Source organism: Schistocerca cancellata, chromosome 11 (genome assembly GCF_023864275.1).
Source record: "Schistocerca cancellata isolate TAMUIC-IGC-003103 chromosome 11, iqSchCanc2.1, whole genome shotgun sequence".
Lineage (NCBI taxonomy): Eukaryota > Metazoa > Arthropoda > Insecta > Orthoptera > Acrididae > Schistocerca > Schistocerca cancellata.
The window spans coordinates 53,228,819-53,243,569 of record NC_064636.1 but is presented as its reverse complement, the minus strand read 5'-3'; the positions used below and the strand labels follow the sequence as shown (position 1 = coordinate 53,243,569).

General features: G+C 40.8%; 1 protein-coding gene across 2 annotated transcripts in view; it reads left to right on the top strand.

Moving 5' to 3' along the window:
- LOC126108470 (exosome component 10) overlaps positions 1-14,751 on the top strand; it is a 219,304-nt gene that overhangs the window by 124,518 nt on the left and 80,035 nt on the right. For both annotated transcript variants that reach the window (XM_049913717.1, XM_049913716.1), the window contains exons 11-12: positions 5,074-5,236; positions 13,206-13,436. In XM_049913717.1, the coding sequence (XP_049769674.1) occupies positions 5,074-5,236; positions 13,206-13,436 (394 nt within the window). The remainder of the gene's footprint in view (positions 1-5,073; positions 5,237-13,205; positions 13,437-14,751) is intronic.

Below are 14,751 nucleotides of genomic sequence, written 5' to 3'. Positions count from 1 at the left end.
GGCTGCGGCTGGACAAAGACTTGAAGAAAATAAATACTGACAGCCATAATTTTACAATTGTTAAATATGTATGGGAGTTGCATAAGCATCCTAAATTCCTTGGCGGCCCCCTCCCTCCTCTCTTGCCCATTTGCTCATTAGGGTATCATCCAAAAATTGGAATAAAATACTAGCGGCAGACTTAGATATTTGTCAGTTGTGTGCTAGCTCACGTGGGACTTTCACATAGGTGTTGCTCGTATGCTTTCAGAGTATGGCCTATCACGGACTCATTACGTATTTCTGGTTAATGTGCCTACTCCACACAGAGTGATGACTTTGGGGTGGGTTTGGCCATACAAGGCCTAGCATATGAATGTTCTAGTATTTCGGAAACTACATAGTGGCTTGAAAAACTGAGAGGTTAGATGTGACTAATGGGACTGCGTCCTATGTTTGAGTGATAATTTAGTTCACAAAGTGGATAGGTAATTAACTAAGTGAAGAAGATGACAGAACTATTTAGTATGCTTACACTTACAATTCCCCACAACCATATATAGACTTATAATCATTTATAATAATTTTGGCAAATTGTTAATCAATGGCTTAATTAATTAATGGAGGATGTCATCCAGACAGGAAAACTAGAACAATGAAAGTGTAGTGTTAGAAGTTGGAATCTAATAAGCACATTGGCATAAATGACCACAGGAGTTGTGCGTGTTTCCAAACGTTAATACCAGTTACCTTTTAAGTTAGTTAGACGCAGGAAAATTAGAACATTACTGTAAGACCTGGATTCTTAAGTTTCTACTACGAAGTGTGAGTATGTCCAGTAAGACAGATTAGCTCATTCATAATCATTGTAATAGGTTCAGTTACTCATTAGTTTTAATTAATAAAGTTTTCAGTAAAACTAATTATAATATTACAGCCAGTAGATCAGAAATTGTCATAGGAATATTCCATTAGCAGGAAATATAGTGCGAACAATATTTGGAAATATTTCAGCGTATTTTATAAGGGACAGCCAAATGAAAATGAGACAGATGGGAAAAAACAAGTAAACTGTTTTAAAAAATAATGAGCATAACTGTTAATACGTTTATTCCACTATGAAAGAAGATGCTTTCATGGAAAATCACGAATGTACCCAGGTGTGCAGCTCTTCATCTGAAGCAAATTGGTGGCCAGAAATGTCTTTTCAGGGCTCTGAAAACTGGGAATCACCTTGGGTGAGATTGAAATTGTATGGAGTGTCTATAAGGGCTTCCTAACAAAATTTCTGCAGGGAACTCGAGACCACCTTTCCGACATGGGGTTGGGCATTACCCTGGAATGCCGTCTCAACTATGCTGCAGAAGTTTTGCTGGCAAGCCCTTACACATCCTCCATACAGTCTTGATGTCTCCCCATATGATTTCCACATTTTTGGAGTCCCGAAGAAAGATGTTCATGGTGGTCAATTTGTTTGGACGAAGAGATGCACACCTAGTACAATCATGATTACAGTGACAACTGTACACATTTTTCCATGAAGGCATTGATCATATTGTCTCACTGTGGGATAAATGAATTAAGTTAGGAAAGAATCTGATTATTACCAGGAGTTTAATGATAACAGATGCAAAGGTTTGAGCTTACTGTGTTATGAGGCAGTATCGGAAAGTAATGCACGTTAATTTTTTTTACCCTGGTATTGCAGCTGGTATGTTGAAATTTCACGACAATATACAGGGTGTATACGACCCGGGACAACCGGGAGATCCGGGAAAAATCCGGGAATTTTTCCATCCGGGAGAAAACCGGGAAAAACCCGGGAATTGTTTAGAATTCCGGAAATTTTTCATTGTTTTAGTTTTCAGTTAAATTTTTGTGCTTTTGACTGGTGAGAACCAATACTCTAACAATGGATATCGTTGTATCCCGCTTCTGTAGAATAATACTGCAGCAACAAAACATGAACGGAAGGAAAAAAAACAAACAAAAGCTTAAGTTGCAAAGGAAATACGCCGTATACAACAACAAAACAGTGCTCATACAAGCGTCTGCCAACAGTAAAGTATGTCAGAGGCTTTAGGAACACTAAGCAATGCTTTATAACAAGAAATTGCCTCCGATGAGTGTGATGTGACAACTGTTTAAATTAGATTCGTTTGAGCAGTTGCGTGCGGGCTATTGCGCATGCGCAGTTGAGTAGATCTGGGGCTGATACACAGAGCAGTCCGAGTTGTGGTGAGGAGGTGGGTCGTCTCCACGTGACCTGTTTACTTTCAGTGATTTTGTTATTTCCTCTTCGTTTATTGCTCTCACGTTAAATGATAACAAAACAGATTTTTGTGGCCAGGAGCTATCAAATGAATTAAAATACGTTCGCAATAATTACGGCAAGCTAAAATATGTTAATAGTTTCAGATTTTATTTCCACCTTTGACAGTCGAGCATTAATCGCCTTACAGAACAATGAAGTTATTTTTGCTGGTTTGCTAAAGAAATTTGGCTTTTATTAATCCTTTCTACTGAGGCAATCAATTTATTTCAAACGAAGTGTTTGATTTCACACTATTGGCTAGTTTCAACTGTTCGCTGCATTTCAAGTACACGTATGGCGTTATGCTATAATAAAGAACCAAACATGAGTATTGGTACTCCAAGAAAATTTACATACGGATGTGCATTTTAAGCCGAATTATGCATTTTAGTATGGTTCACGAAATCCCGGCGCTCTTGAAGTATCCTTTAATGTCTTGTTTCTTTTATGACATAATGTAAGATCTTTTAATGTTTTACACGTACGAACATATGGGCTTCCTGCGTTATCGTAGCTGCGCAAGCGTGGTGACGCCAGTTATCTGGCGCTTTCTTGCAACTGCTGAAATGAACCTATTTATCAAAGGTTGCGGGAAAATATTGCAAATGGTGGTTTGAAAAGCGTTACATTCGAAGCATATTTCCTTTTACGCAAGATGAATTATGCGCGAGAATGTACGATGAATTTCTTAAATCACAAAACGTTTGACTCTCATTTAAAAATCAACACTTTGAGGACGACCATTTAGAAGTATTTCGAGCCCAGAAGATGACACATTGGCGTCGTTATTAAAATTTTTACTGGCACATTTGTGTGTGTATCTTAAAGTGCAACACGCACAAAAAAGATCAACATTATATGTGGAAGCTTAGCTTCTCTTCTAGCTTATTAATCTTCGAGACCAATATTATATGTGAATGCTATGTATATTAATTTAAGCCATTAACTTTTCTTATTTGTGTATTCACGCTACTTAAGAGTGATCTTGCTATTGGCTGACTACATCACGTGTCGTATTGCTGTCATCAGCTGCCGAGATCACGTGAATGAGCTATGACGCTTACAAAAGCACATCGCAATCTCAATGTCAATGCTTCGGAAAGTGACAAGCGATATTTGGTGGAATTCAAATTTATACCTTCGTAATACGAAAATATGCAGCATACATGTTCCTGCACATCAAAGGTCTTCCAAAACGTGTTTTTCCCCCCTTAGTTTCGTTTTCTAAAGTGCCTGGAAATTCTACGTCGGTATATAAAACCATAAACATTTGAAGGATTGATGACTTTTACAGTGCCGAGGAAGAGTAATTGTCACTTAACAGGGAAAAAGTGTATTTTCATCCGGGAGAAATTTTATTTTTAACCGGGAAATCTGGGAAATGTCCGGGAATTTCTTTTCCTTGTCCAAGTATACACCCTGAATATAGTTTGAAGTTCCGCACTGCAGAGAGTATTCTGTCTTAATGTGCAGCTCTGGCAGAAGCTGCCTGACATGGTGAGCATGTTGTTACTGTCATCAGCTTGTGAAGAGCAGCAAACTGTAGTTTGATATTTGTGAGCCAAAGAGGATAAACTGGATGAAATACACAAGATCATGTGTGGTGTGTATGGGGACGACTGTATAGACCATAGCAGTGTCTCAAGGCAGTGTGCATTCTTCCCAGAGGGCTGTATGAAACTTAGTGATTTGCCACACTCTGGGTGGTCGGTAACAGCTCCAAACCCACAGAATGTCAGAGCCGTTGAGGCAGCAATCTTGAACGACTGGTGTGTACAACTGCAAACCTTATCACAGCAGATCAACATTTCCTACGGTGAGGTGTATGATATTAATTATGACATGGTGAAATTTCATAAAGTTAGTGCTCATTGGGAGCCAAAGTACCTGAAAGACAACCACAAGGGCCAGCTCAGATCACTTAACACATTACACCACAGAAGGGCATGACTCTCTGAAAGCAGTCAGCACTGGTGATGAATCATGGGCATACCACTAGATGCCCGAAATCGAACAGGCCACTGTGAAGTAGAAACCTGCTGGTTCCCCAGTACAAAAAAATATTGAGAGTGAGTCAGTCTGCTAGGAAGATGACTGAGAGTGTTCTGGGATATGCACGGTGTGTTATTGGTGGACTCTGCTGAACATGGGACCATTGTGAATGCCGAACCCTACAATACAACTTTGATTAAGTTATGTCGTGCCCTTTGAGACAAACTCCACAACATTAATGCTGACGGTGTCAAACTTCTTCGTGACAATCCTCGTCCCCACGTTGCTGCTCCTGCTCACAAGAAAAATCGCCAGATTTGGGAGGGAGGTGCTCCGGCATCCACCGTACAGTCTGGACCTTGCACCATCAGACATTCATCAGTTCAGCGTCACGTAGAAATTCGTGGCCGGCCAGTGCTTTGCGACAGATGCAAAAGTGAAATCGGCAGTCTGCAGATGGCTATACTCTGTCAACTAAATGAACTTCTATGGACAGTACATACTGAAAATATCATCAAGATCGGAGAAATGTGTGGGTGGCTGTGTGGAAAAGTAGGTAAAAGGTGTAAGGTGTAAGTTAATTTGTTTTTTAATACCTATTAAACTTTTTGGCAGCAAAATTAGCATGTGTTACTTTCCAATCTTCCGTCATGTAAGTGATTACATTAGGTGCACAACAATCATATACAGTTTTGCGCAGGCATCAGTAGACAGTTCCTCATCACTGCTGACTGTACTCCGAGCCCCTGCTATTGTAGTGTCAGTGTGATGTGTGTGTGTGTCAACAGGTACGTGCTGCCCAACCACATGCTGCTGCAGATCTCAGAGGTGCTGCCACGCGAGATGCAGGGCATCCTCGCCTGCTGCAACCCCATCCCGCCGCTGGTCCGCCAGCATCTTAACGCCCTCCACCAGATCGTCCTCAAAGCACGAGACCAGCCCCTCGTCCGGGTGAGTTTCTGGACTGGAGGATGAATTGTCTTTATTTTTGGCTCGTTATAGATGTCAGTTTTTTTTGTATTTAAATGTTTGCATGTAGGACAATCTGCCACAGCAGTTGCTACAATTGATTCGTATTGGTTTTCCATCTTAAATCCTTTGCGGCCCACTGGCTACAATTGTGTACATTAAATTTTACTGTCTCTTAGTTGGAACAGAAATGTTTTTCGCCAGACCTCATGTACACGTTTATTAATGTTCACCGTTTTTACTCGAATCTAAGCCGCACCTGAAAAATGAGACTCAAAATCAAGGGGAAAAAAAATTCCCGAATCTAAGCCGCACCTGAAATTTGAGACTCGGATTTCAAGGGGAGAGAAAAGTTTAGGGCCGGACCTCCAAATCGAAACAAAGTTGGTCCATTGTAATATGAGACACAATTTAGGTCGAATGAATGACGATACAGCTACAGTAGTTTGGTTCGAGTCGTAAGCTTAGCAGTTAAGCTTTGCCAAGTAGCCATTGCTATGCGTCAGACGCTCCATCCGTATTTATACGGGTACCCTTCCTTTTTCATGTGCTTTGTCTGGTTCGAATCGATTGCTTATTTTTCTTTGATCTGATAAGTTCCGTTTTCTTTGTTACAGGTGTTTACGTCACTCTAAGCTGAAAATGCATTATTGTCCTGTGTCGTGCATGTTTTGTCGCATTCTGATCATGAGTGTTTAAGACCTGTCGCCGCTCGCAGCATGGCTTGCTTTTGTGCGCGCTACTGCCGCTTACATTAAAAAAAAAGAGAGGAATTGTCTCATTAGTGAAACAATGGCAAGGGACTGCTATTTGTTGTTACTTACACTGCTGCTTTCTTTGATAATTACAACAAGAACCAAATAATAGGCTGTATATGATAGACGATGTTCTGAATGGGAGTTTAGCAAAACTTTTTCTCCGTTTGGAAATCTTTGCAGGTGCCTTTTTAGTACATTACGTTCTGCACAGAAATTAGAGTCATCTTAGATTTAAAAATCTAGTCAATTGCCGTGCTTCATTTCTGACTGTATCATTATTTGGCATAAGAATAATACGAATATAAACATGACATGATATGTATATTCTTCCGCGTTTGCTGTTGTCTCACACTAGTTTTGTAGCTTATTAGGCTGACAGGATTTAAATGAGATAGCAGCAAACACGAAAGAATACATGGCAAAATGTTTATATTTGTATTATTCTTATGGTGAAGAGAATACTGCATGTGATTCACAATTCAGAACGTTGAGTTGGCCATATTGACAAACATCCCAAACAGTCTTGCCAGTTGGACCATTGAAATGCCGCTACATTCAAAGATGAACAATACGGAATTTGTGTTTACTTCGTTGGATAATGTATGAAAATGCAGTGATCAAAACTTGGGGTGGAGATTAAAGCTCTTCTCCAACCTTTACAAATTTATTTACTGACACAGAGGTTTTGGCGCCAGTATTTATCTTTGTGCCTGCAAAGCATGTCTGTGTAGTGCTACATTATTCGATGGCTGAAGTTAGTTGTGGCGGCACCTACCAACATTCTTCAGAATTTCTGCTTACTTTGCACTCGATTCTAAGTCGCAGGTGGTTTTTTGGATTACAAAAACCGGAAAAAAGTGCGTCTTGGATTCGAGTAAGTACGGCAATCTCTGTATAATGTACATCTGCTGCCAGCTGTTGGGTTTCACTATAAAAATATCAACAAGTCAGTGTAGCCGTGCGCAGTAGCTTTTGACCACCAGAATACACAGAAATGGTTGGCTAGTTATATTCCACTGTATAATTGAGTATTATTATTGTTATATTGCATGGTAGTTATAGAATGATCAGTTTATTTTTAACAACAGTGAATATTTCAAAATTAGTTATTTTAGTCCATAAAAAGAAGCAAAGTGTACAAAGCATATTTTGAAAATGGGTACATATTTTTTGTATACATTTTGGATCTAAAATCATTAAAAGGTCACCTGTGAGCACTACAGCATAAAAAAAAATTTCCTTCCTCCAGAAAGTGTTAAGCTTACTGCAAATAGGGAGTATGCTTCACCAGATACGTCTCACTCTTGTGTATAAAGCAGTTTCTGTGGTCATTCTGGAAATATCAGACACACAATTGGTACCAAATTGTAAAAAGAGAGGGGAAAGGGGGAAAAATATAGAAACACAACACATTATTGTGCCTAATATGGTGTAAGAAAACTGTTGACATTCATAACAGATTCCCGTCATCTCAATAGATAAATAAAAGGCCCGTATTGCTTTTAAGGGAATCTTCTACCATTCTTTTTGCAAATTAGTAGCAAGTCCATGTAATGATGATGGAGATGGACAACGATCAAGCACACTTGTCTGTGAAATAGACAGCAAACTGCTATCAACTCTTTGAATGAAGCACTAGTGTAATGATTGAATTCAGTACATCCAGTGATTTATAGCTATGTATGAAATGTATGTCTGGAGTACAGCATTGTATGGCAGTGAAACATGGACAGTGGGAAAACCGGAACAGAAGAGAATCGAAGCATTTGAGATGTGGTGCTACAGACGAATGTTGAAACTTAGGTGGACTGATAAGGTAAGGAATAAGGAGGGTCTGTGCAGAATCTGAGAGGAAAAGAACATGTGGAAAACACTGATAAGGAGAAGGGACAGGGTGATAGGACATCTGCTAAGACATGAGGGAATGACTTCCTTGGTACTAGAGGGAGCTGTAGAGGGCAGCAACTGTACAGGAAGACAGAGATTGGAATACATCCAGCAAATAATTGAGGACGTACGTTGCAAGTGCTACTCTGAGATGAAGAGGTTAGCACAAGAGAGGAATTCGTGGCAGGCCATATCAAACCAGTGAGAAGACTGATGGAAAAAAAGACATTTTTGTTTATTTGGAGAGATGCATATGGAACCTGAAGATAGCATAATGAAATGCTGAAACTGGTAGCCTTCAAAATGAAATAAAAACTGCTGTTGGTGAATTTCATTGGCACTGACAATTATTTAACCAGCCGGTGTCCCCTGCCCGTAATGCACCAACAGAGACAACTGACCGTCGTGCCCACGCAACCACTCCTGGATGACAGCAGCCCTGTCATATTGGAACACAGCACCACCATTGGGGAACAAACATTGTACTGTGGAATGGACCTGATCAGCCAAAATGGTCACATGATACTTGACAGTTATGCGACCTTTGCAGAGTAAACCCCCCTCCCGCCATGTTTCACCCTTTGCAACAGTCAGTCTGCATCATAGGCATGGGGCAGTGAATGCCAGATGTAAACTCGCCAGAAATTGGAAGCAGTGTGGAACAAGACTGATCCATCCAAACGACTTTCGTCCATTGCTCCGTAGTTCAGGTATTGTGGCTTCAGCACCATGTTTTCTGAGAAAGTGGTTTCTTCATGTCGCTTTGTTGCTGGCAGAGTTTGCAAATGCGGCATCCAGTTATACAGTAACTTTGCTATTTGTTGTCCTCATACCTTTTGTCAAAATCCTCTTCAGTGACCGTCTGTCACAGTCACTCGAAGCACACGCTCTTTTGTCAACTCTGTGAGTTAGATTTGATGCTTATTTGCTTTTCCTTAGTACACTCTAAATCTTTGGAGCGGTGCCTCTTGAAACATCAGATACTTCCGCTACCTTGATTACGGAGGCACCCATCATACGAGCATTGACAATTTGCCCACATTTGAATTCACTTAACACACACATAATGCACTCACAACTATGTAGAACGCAGTTCTTAGGATGACTGACACTTGCAACTTATTGAAGACATAGTGCAGGTGTCGTTCGTGGTCAAATACAACGGGGCAACTAGCAGACTTGGCTGGCATCTGCGTTTATGTTCAAGCACACATTTCTCACAGCCTAGCCATATATTTTTGTATATTATGTATCTATATTTTGCAGAACAAGCACAGAAGGTGCTTTGTAAACAAAACAAAAAATATGCTTATGGTGAAGAATACACTTTTATTTGCAGTAAGCTTAAGACAGAAAAATTATCAATGATTAATCCTTCTGATTGTTCACCATCCCTTACTTAGTTAGTCTGCATCCTGACACTTTAATGCCACCTGCTGCGTGAGCAATGTTCTTTGGTGCACTTTCTTGAAGATACCTTTTTAAGTAATGTAGTTGGTCCAACCAGTCATGTTAAGAATGCCACTTTTGAGGAATTTACGCTTTTCTCCATAGTGCACTTGGCTGACATCGCTCCCCCTCTGAGCCATCAGTCCGGCTGTGATACGCACTTGTAGCAGAAAAGGCTGACATCGAGCCAGATGGTCAGAAATCCGGAAGCCCTCCGCCACACACCGTCAGGTGGCTTGCGGAATATGGATGTAGATGTAGATGTAACACTGACAAAGTTTCAGTGTAATGGAGATCACTCACTGAATAGTTGAAAGATGTGAGTTGTTGGCAGGAACACAAAAAAGAATTTAAACTAAAAAAAAAGTAAAATAAGGAAAAAGGCAATGACTCACCTCTAGAGAATCTAAGTGCGACAACAGAAAAATACTACAAGAAACAGTATTTATACTAGCTTTTGAGCCCTTGCCTTTCTCCTGATGCAGGTACACACATGACCACCCACACATCCAAATGTACGCTCCCACAATAGTGGTTAGAGGGTTGCCACTATCGCAGGTGTGTGTACACACTCTCTCTCTCTCTCTCTCTCTCTCTCTCTCTCTTTCTCACTCCCTGTGTGTGTGTGTGTGTGTGTGTATGTGTGTGTGTGTGTGTGTGTAGGAGAGGAAAACGAGCTCAATAGCTAGTGTAAATATTGTTCTCTGTTGCATGTTTTTATGTGCTACAGTCTCCTGTATGTGAGTGGTTGCCTTTCCCATTATTACTTATTTTTCCACCCAGAAATTTCCACTATTGTTATGAAATTAAAACTTTTCTAGCTTTCAGATGAATCCTAGCGAACGCGCGCACGCTTACACACACACACACACACACACACACACACACACACACACACACACACCATGCCAGCTGGACACAATATGCCATGTCCTGTCAGTGAATCAGTGTTTCAATTTTTGTGTGAGTACTCTCCTTCACTGCTAAACTATTTACATTCTGTGAGTACTTTCCTTACCATATTGGCAAAATTACATGTGTTACTAATGTTCACATGTGTTTTGTCTAGTGCAGCAACTGTTAGTATTGTTTCAGTTCAGTATAGCCTCTGTATATCACTAAACTGTTTTGGTAGAATACGGTTAACAAGATGATCTAACCTGCACTAAAATGTAGGACTCCGTAAATCTGTTACAACATATGAACTGCTAAGAATAGGATATTTTTCTTTTATTTTTTCTTCATCTCCCTCTTTTAAATAACAACTCTCTCTCCTTCTAAAATTTAAATGTATGTTATCCTCATATACACTTTTGGAGAAAAATAAACCTTGACAGGAATTTTTTAGAGCAAAAGGTATAAAACCTCGCTTGTTCTGAAGAAAAGCTAGTGTGTTACCATGTTTTAGTTGTTTTTGTATATGCATGGTTACTGCTCAATCATGTGGCAGATGGTGTGTAACTATGTTTGTGCATCACATTGCTTCTGTTTGTGTTATGTGTAATTACTAAGTTTGTCTTTTGTTAATGGTAGCATTTAACTCAGACACTTTCACGGAGAATGCTTCAGACATGGCCAAACGATATGACTCATATTTGGCAGGTCGCTTGTGTACAACCTACACTGAAAGACACTTACAATATTTTGGTTCAAACACGCCGTCCCTTCCCCGCACTGCTTTTGAGAAAACTGCCCCCTGAGTTCCTGACATGACATGCAGTCGACTCCAAATTGTCTGGGCCAATAGAGAACAGAAAACTAAGCACTTCTCATCATGCAAGGGGTTTTTAAATGCATAATTTCCTAGAAATTGTGGAAAGAACTTTTTGCTGCTTATGTACCCATAAGGTAAGTGCTGTGCAATGGAAGCAACCCTGATATAGCAACCGTCTCTCTTTCTCTTTTCCTTCGATCCCCCTCCCCTAAAAAAATTGGAATATGAGGGTTAAAAATGGAAGTAAATCAAAACTGAATAACAAGAAGCTATGCAGATAAATTTCTCAAACAACTTGGATAAATAGATAATTAAAATTTTGATCCTTGTTGCATGAAAACACTTCTAAGTGTAGTGCTGTGAAGATAAGCATTTGACGCATGTTACGCATAAGGGAGAGGAATGAACTCTTGCCCCAGTTGTTAATATATGTAAAATAACACATTCATATGTGATGCTGTGTTCCATTAAAACAACTGTAAGCCTAAAATTTTATTACATTTGTTACAGACTAATGATTAATTTGCTCCTCAGGGCATAGAAGAGGTCAGTCATTTAACCGACTCACTAGGGAATATTTACGTCACTTGCTTCAAATTTAGTAAACTGACAAAATGAGGTTTGAATGATATTGGATCCGTGGTGTAAACAAACGAATGCTGTCATGTATGACAGAACGTTTACAGATGACAAAAGAGTCAAGCGACTTCCATGGTAGAGGTAATACTAATGAGCTAAAAACTTTATTTCGAGGCTACAAAATTTTAATCTGATTGTGGAGCCCTAGTGGGAAATGCACACATGTGAATGCAATAACAATTCACAGCATAATTCCCAATTAATTTTCAACACCGATTTTTCAGGAAATGTTATCAGGTGCATAGGATGCATCAAAATTAATTCTCAAAAAAGAAATATTTTAAAATAGAAACAGTTGTTTTCAGCTGAATGTGTGGAAGGAACAAAGTAACGTTCCTTGCGAAGATTGAGTTTGTTAGATGTTCTTGGTGATATGAGTGTATTCGCTTCAAATATTTATATGGCAAATACCATACGTGTAGGTGCTGTAAACAAATGGAAGGCATGTAACAGAGTTGAGTGAAAGAGTCATCATAAAGCGACCAGGTCTACATTTTTAGTACTTGACTATTCAAAATAGTGTTAGAAACTATTTATCTAAGTTGTTGTTATGCCTTATTGATTTACTTATCATATCCCTACCAATTTTGAAACTGGGAATGCACTTGAGAATCGAAAACAAGTCATCTGCACCCCAACCTGATGCCTCGGACACTGCACCAGTGGCACTTCTTTTCCATAATGTGTGCCTTGCAGGTGCACGAGCATCAACCAAAAAAGTTTTTTCCTCAATTTCTAGTAAAATAGGCACTTGTAGACCCTTATAATATGATGATAAAAATGCTCAGTTTTCAGTTTGATGCTGATCCCGTCAATTCTGCATCAATTGTGTCTCATGAATTTTAGGGGTGGTTGAGTGTTGAGCTGAAATATCTTAGTGTCTTTGTGTCTTTCATTTTAGGTTGTACTTCCCAGTCACCCCCGCTTCCCCCTCACCCCCGCTTCCCCCTCACCCTCCACTTACCCTCACCCTCCACTTACCCTCACCCTCCACTTACCCCTCACGCCCTACTTACCCCTCACCCCCGCTTACCCCCACTCCATTACCCAACCCCCCCCCACCCCGCTTACCCCCACCCCCACCCCGCTTACCTCTCAACCCCGCTTCACCCTCACCCACACTCTTCTCCTACCCAGTCCTCTAAGATCCATCTCCATCTCATCCTACAACTGGCATTTTGGAAGATCTACTGACTAAATATGATGTGTTGGTAAACATGCTCGTCACAGATCAGTCTGTCACCACAAATATTATTAATTATCATATTTCAACATAGCTTAGACCTCAGGCTACACTACTGGTCAGTCTGTCACCACAGCAAAATTGATCGACTTCAGCTCAACAGCTCATCTTATTCATATCTCCTTATGTCCTCCCACTCACTTCTCACTCACCTCCGCCACCATCTGTACCCCTGCCTACCCCTAGCCGGCTCCCAGTCAATGTCTGTTGTTCTTTGCTCTGCGTTGCTCTATTCTCTTCTATCACGGTCCGTGTGCTCAGCCGGTGCTGGAGGAAGAGCGACTGGCACGGCCCGCCGCCCAGACGCAGTTCCTCAAGGCGAACCTGGAGGGCCCACTGCTGTGCCCGCACGACCTGAGCCACGCGCCCGATTTCCGCGACGACCTGCCCTGCCTACTGGGGGCCGAGGCCGAGGGGCCGCAGCAGGACCAGCCCCTCTCGGCCGCCGCACCCGCCGTCACCGTGTTTGACGATGCTGACACGTGGGCCGACGTGAGTTTACTTTTTTGTGTCGTCTGTGAGCTGCCGGAAGCTGTGTCACAGAATATTTGATATTTTTCCAAATTGTAGCAGATATGGTACAGCAACCAGTAATATTCCACGAAACAGATAATCTCCGTTGCAGGGTTGTAATTATTATTTATTTACCCACGATGCACTTTGCTTGATTTAGGCATTTTCAGATTGGCTGATATTAGATGGTGTTAGGCACGTGGGATACCGAGCAATGATGTATCTAGTCCAAACACGAGCGAGTGCACCTCTAACATGTTTACACAGTGACTGATGTATGTAGGCCTGATCCTGTTTGCATTCATCGGACTACATCGTGTGCCTCAACAAGGACACTGTACACTGTTTGTAAATAGTTGACTAGGGCTGTTTTCTGCTTGGACTTTTGCATGCTTACGCATGCTTACAAGGGAACCTCCCCATCGCACCCCCCTCAGATTTAGTTATAAGTTAGCATTGTGGATAGTCCTTGAAAAACTGAACACAGATCAATCAAGAAAACAGGAAGAAGTTGTGTGGAACTATAAAAAAAAATAAGCAAAATATACAAACTGAGTAGTCCATGTGCAAGGTAGGCAACATCAAGGATAGTGTGAGCTCAGGAGCGCCGTGGTCCCGTGGTTAGCGTGAGCAGCTGCGGAACGAGAGGTCCTTGGTTCAAGTCTCCCCTCGAGTGAAAACTTTACTTTCTTTATTTTCTTAAAGTTCTGTCCGTTCGTTCATTGACGTCTCTGTTCATTGTAATAAGTTTAGTGTCTGTGTTTTGCGACCACGCCGCAAAACCGTGCGATCAGTAGACGAAAGGACGTGCCTCTCCAATGAGAACCGAAAACATTTGATCGCAAGGTCATAGGTCAACCGATTCCTCCACAGGAAAACACGTCTGATATATTCTATACGACACTGGTAACGGCATGTGCGTCACATTACACGAATATGTTGTTGACCCGCCTAACTTGTACACTTGGCGAATGGGTAAAATATTCTTCTACCTTGCCCGATTTAGGTTTTCTTGTGGTTGTGATAATCACTCCCAAAAAGGTGATGAAAACATAAGAGTTTGTCACATAAACTGCAACAAATGAATGGAACAGTTTAACAGTCGCACAGTTTTCCCTGTGCTCTGTCAAAACATATGTTTTTTAACGTTCAAATTTTTCCGTGTGTACACCGTCAAATCCTGCATATGTCGAAGCAAATCTGAACATGTCCTGGAATTTTGGAGAGCCAAGTTGATTATGTGTGAGTGCCTGAACTTTGATAATTGTCTGAAAATAAAAAATTATACTTTTCA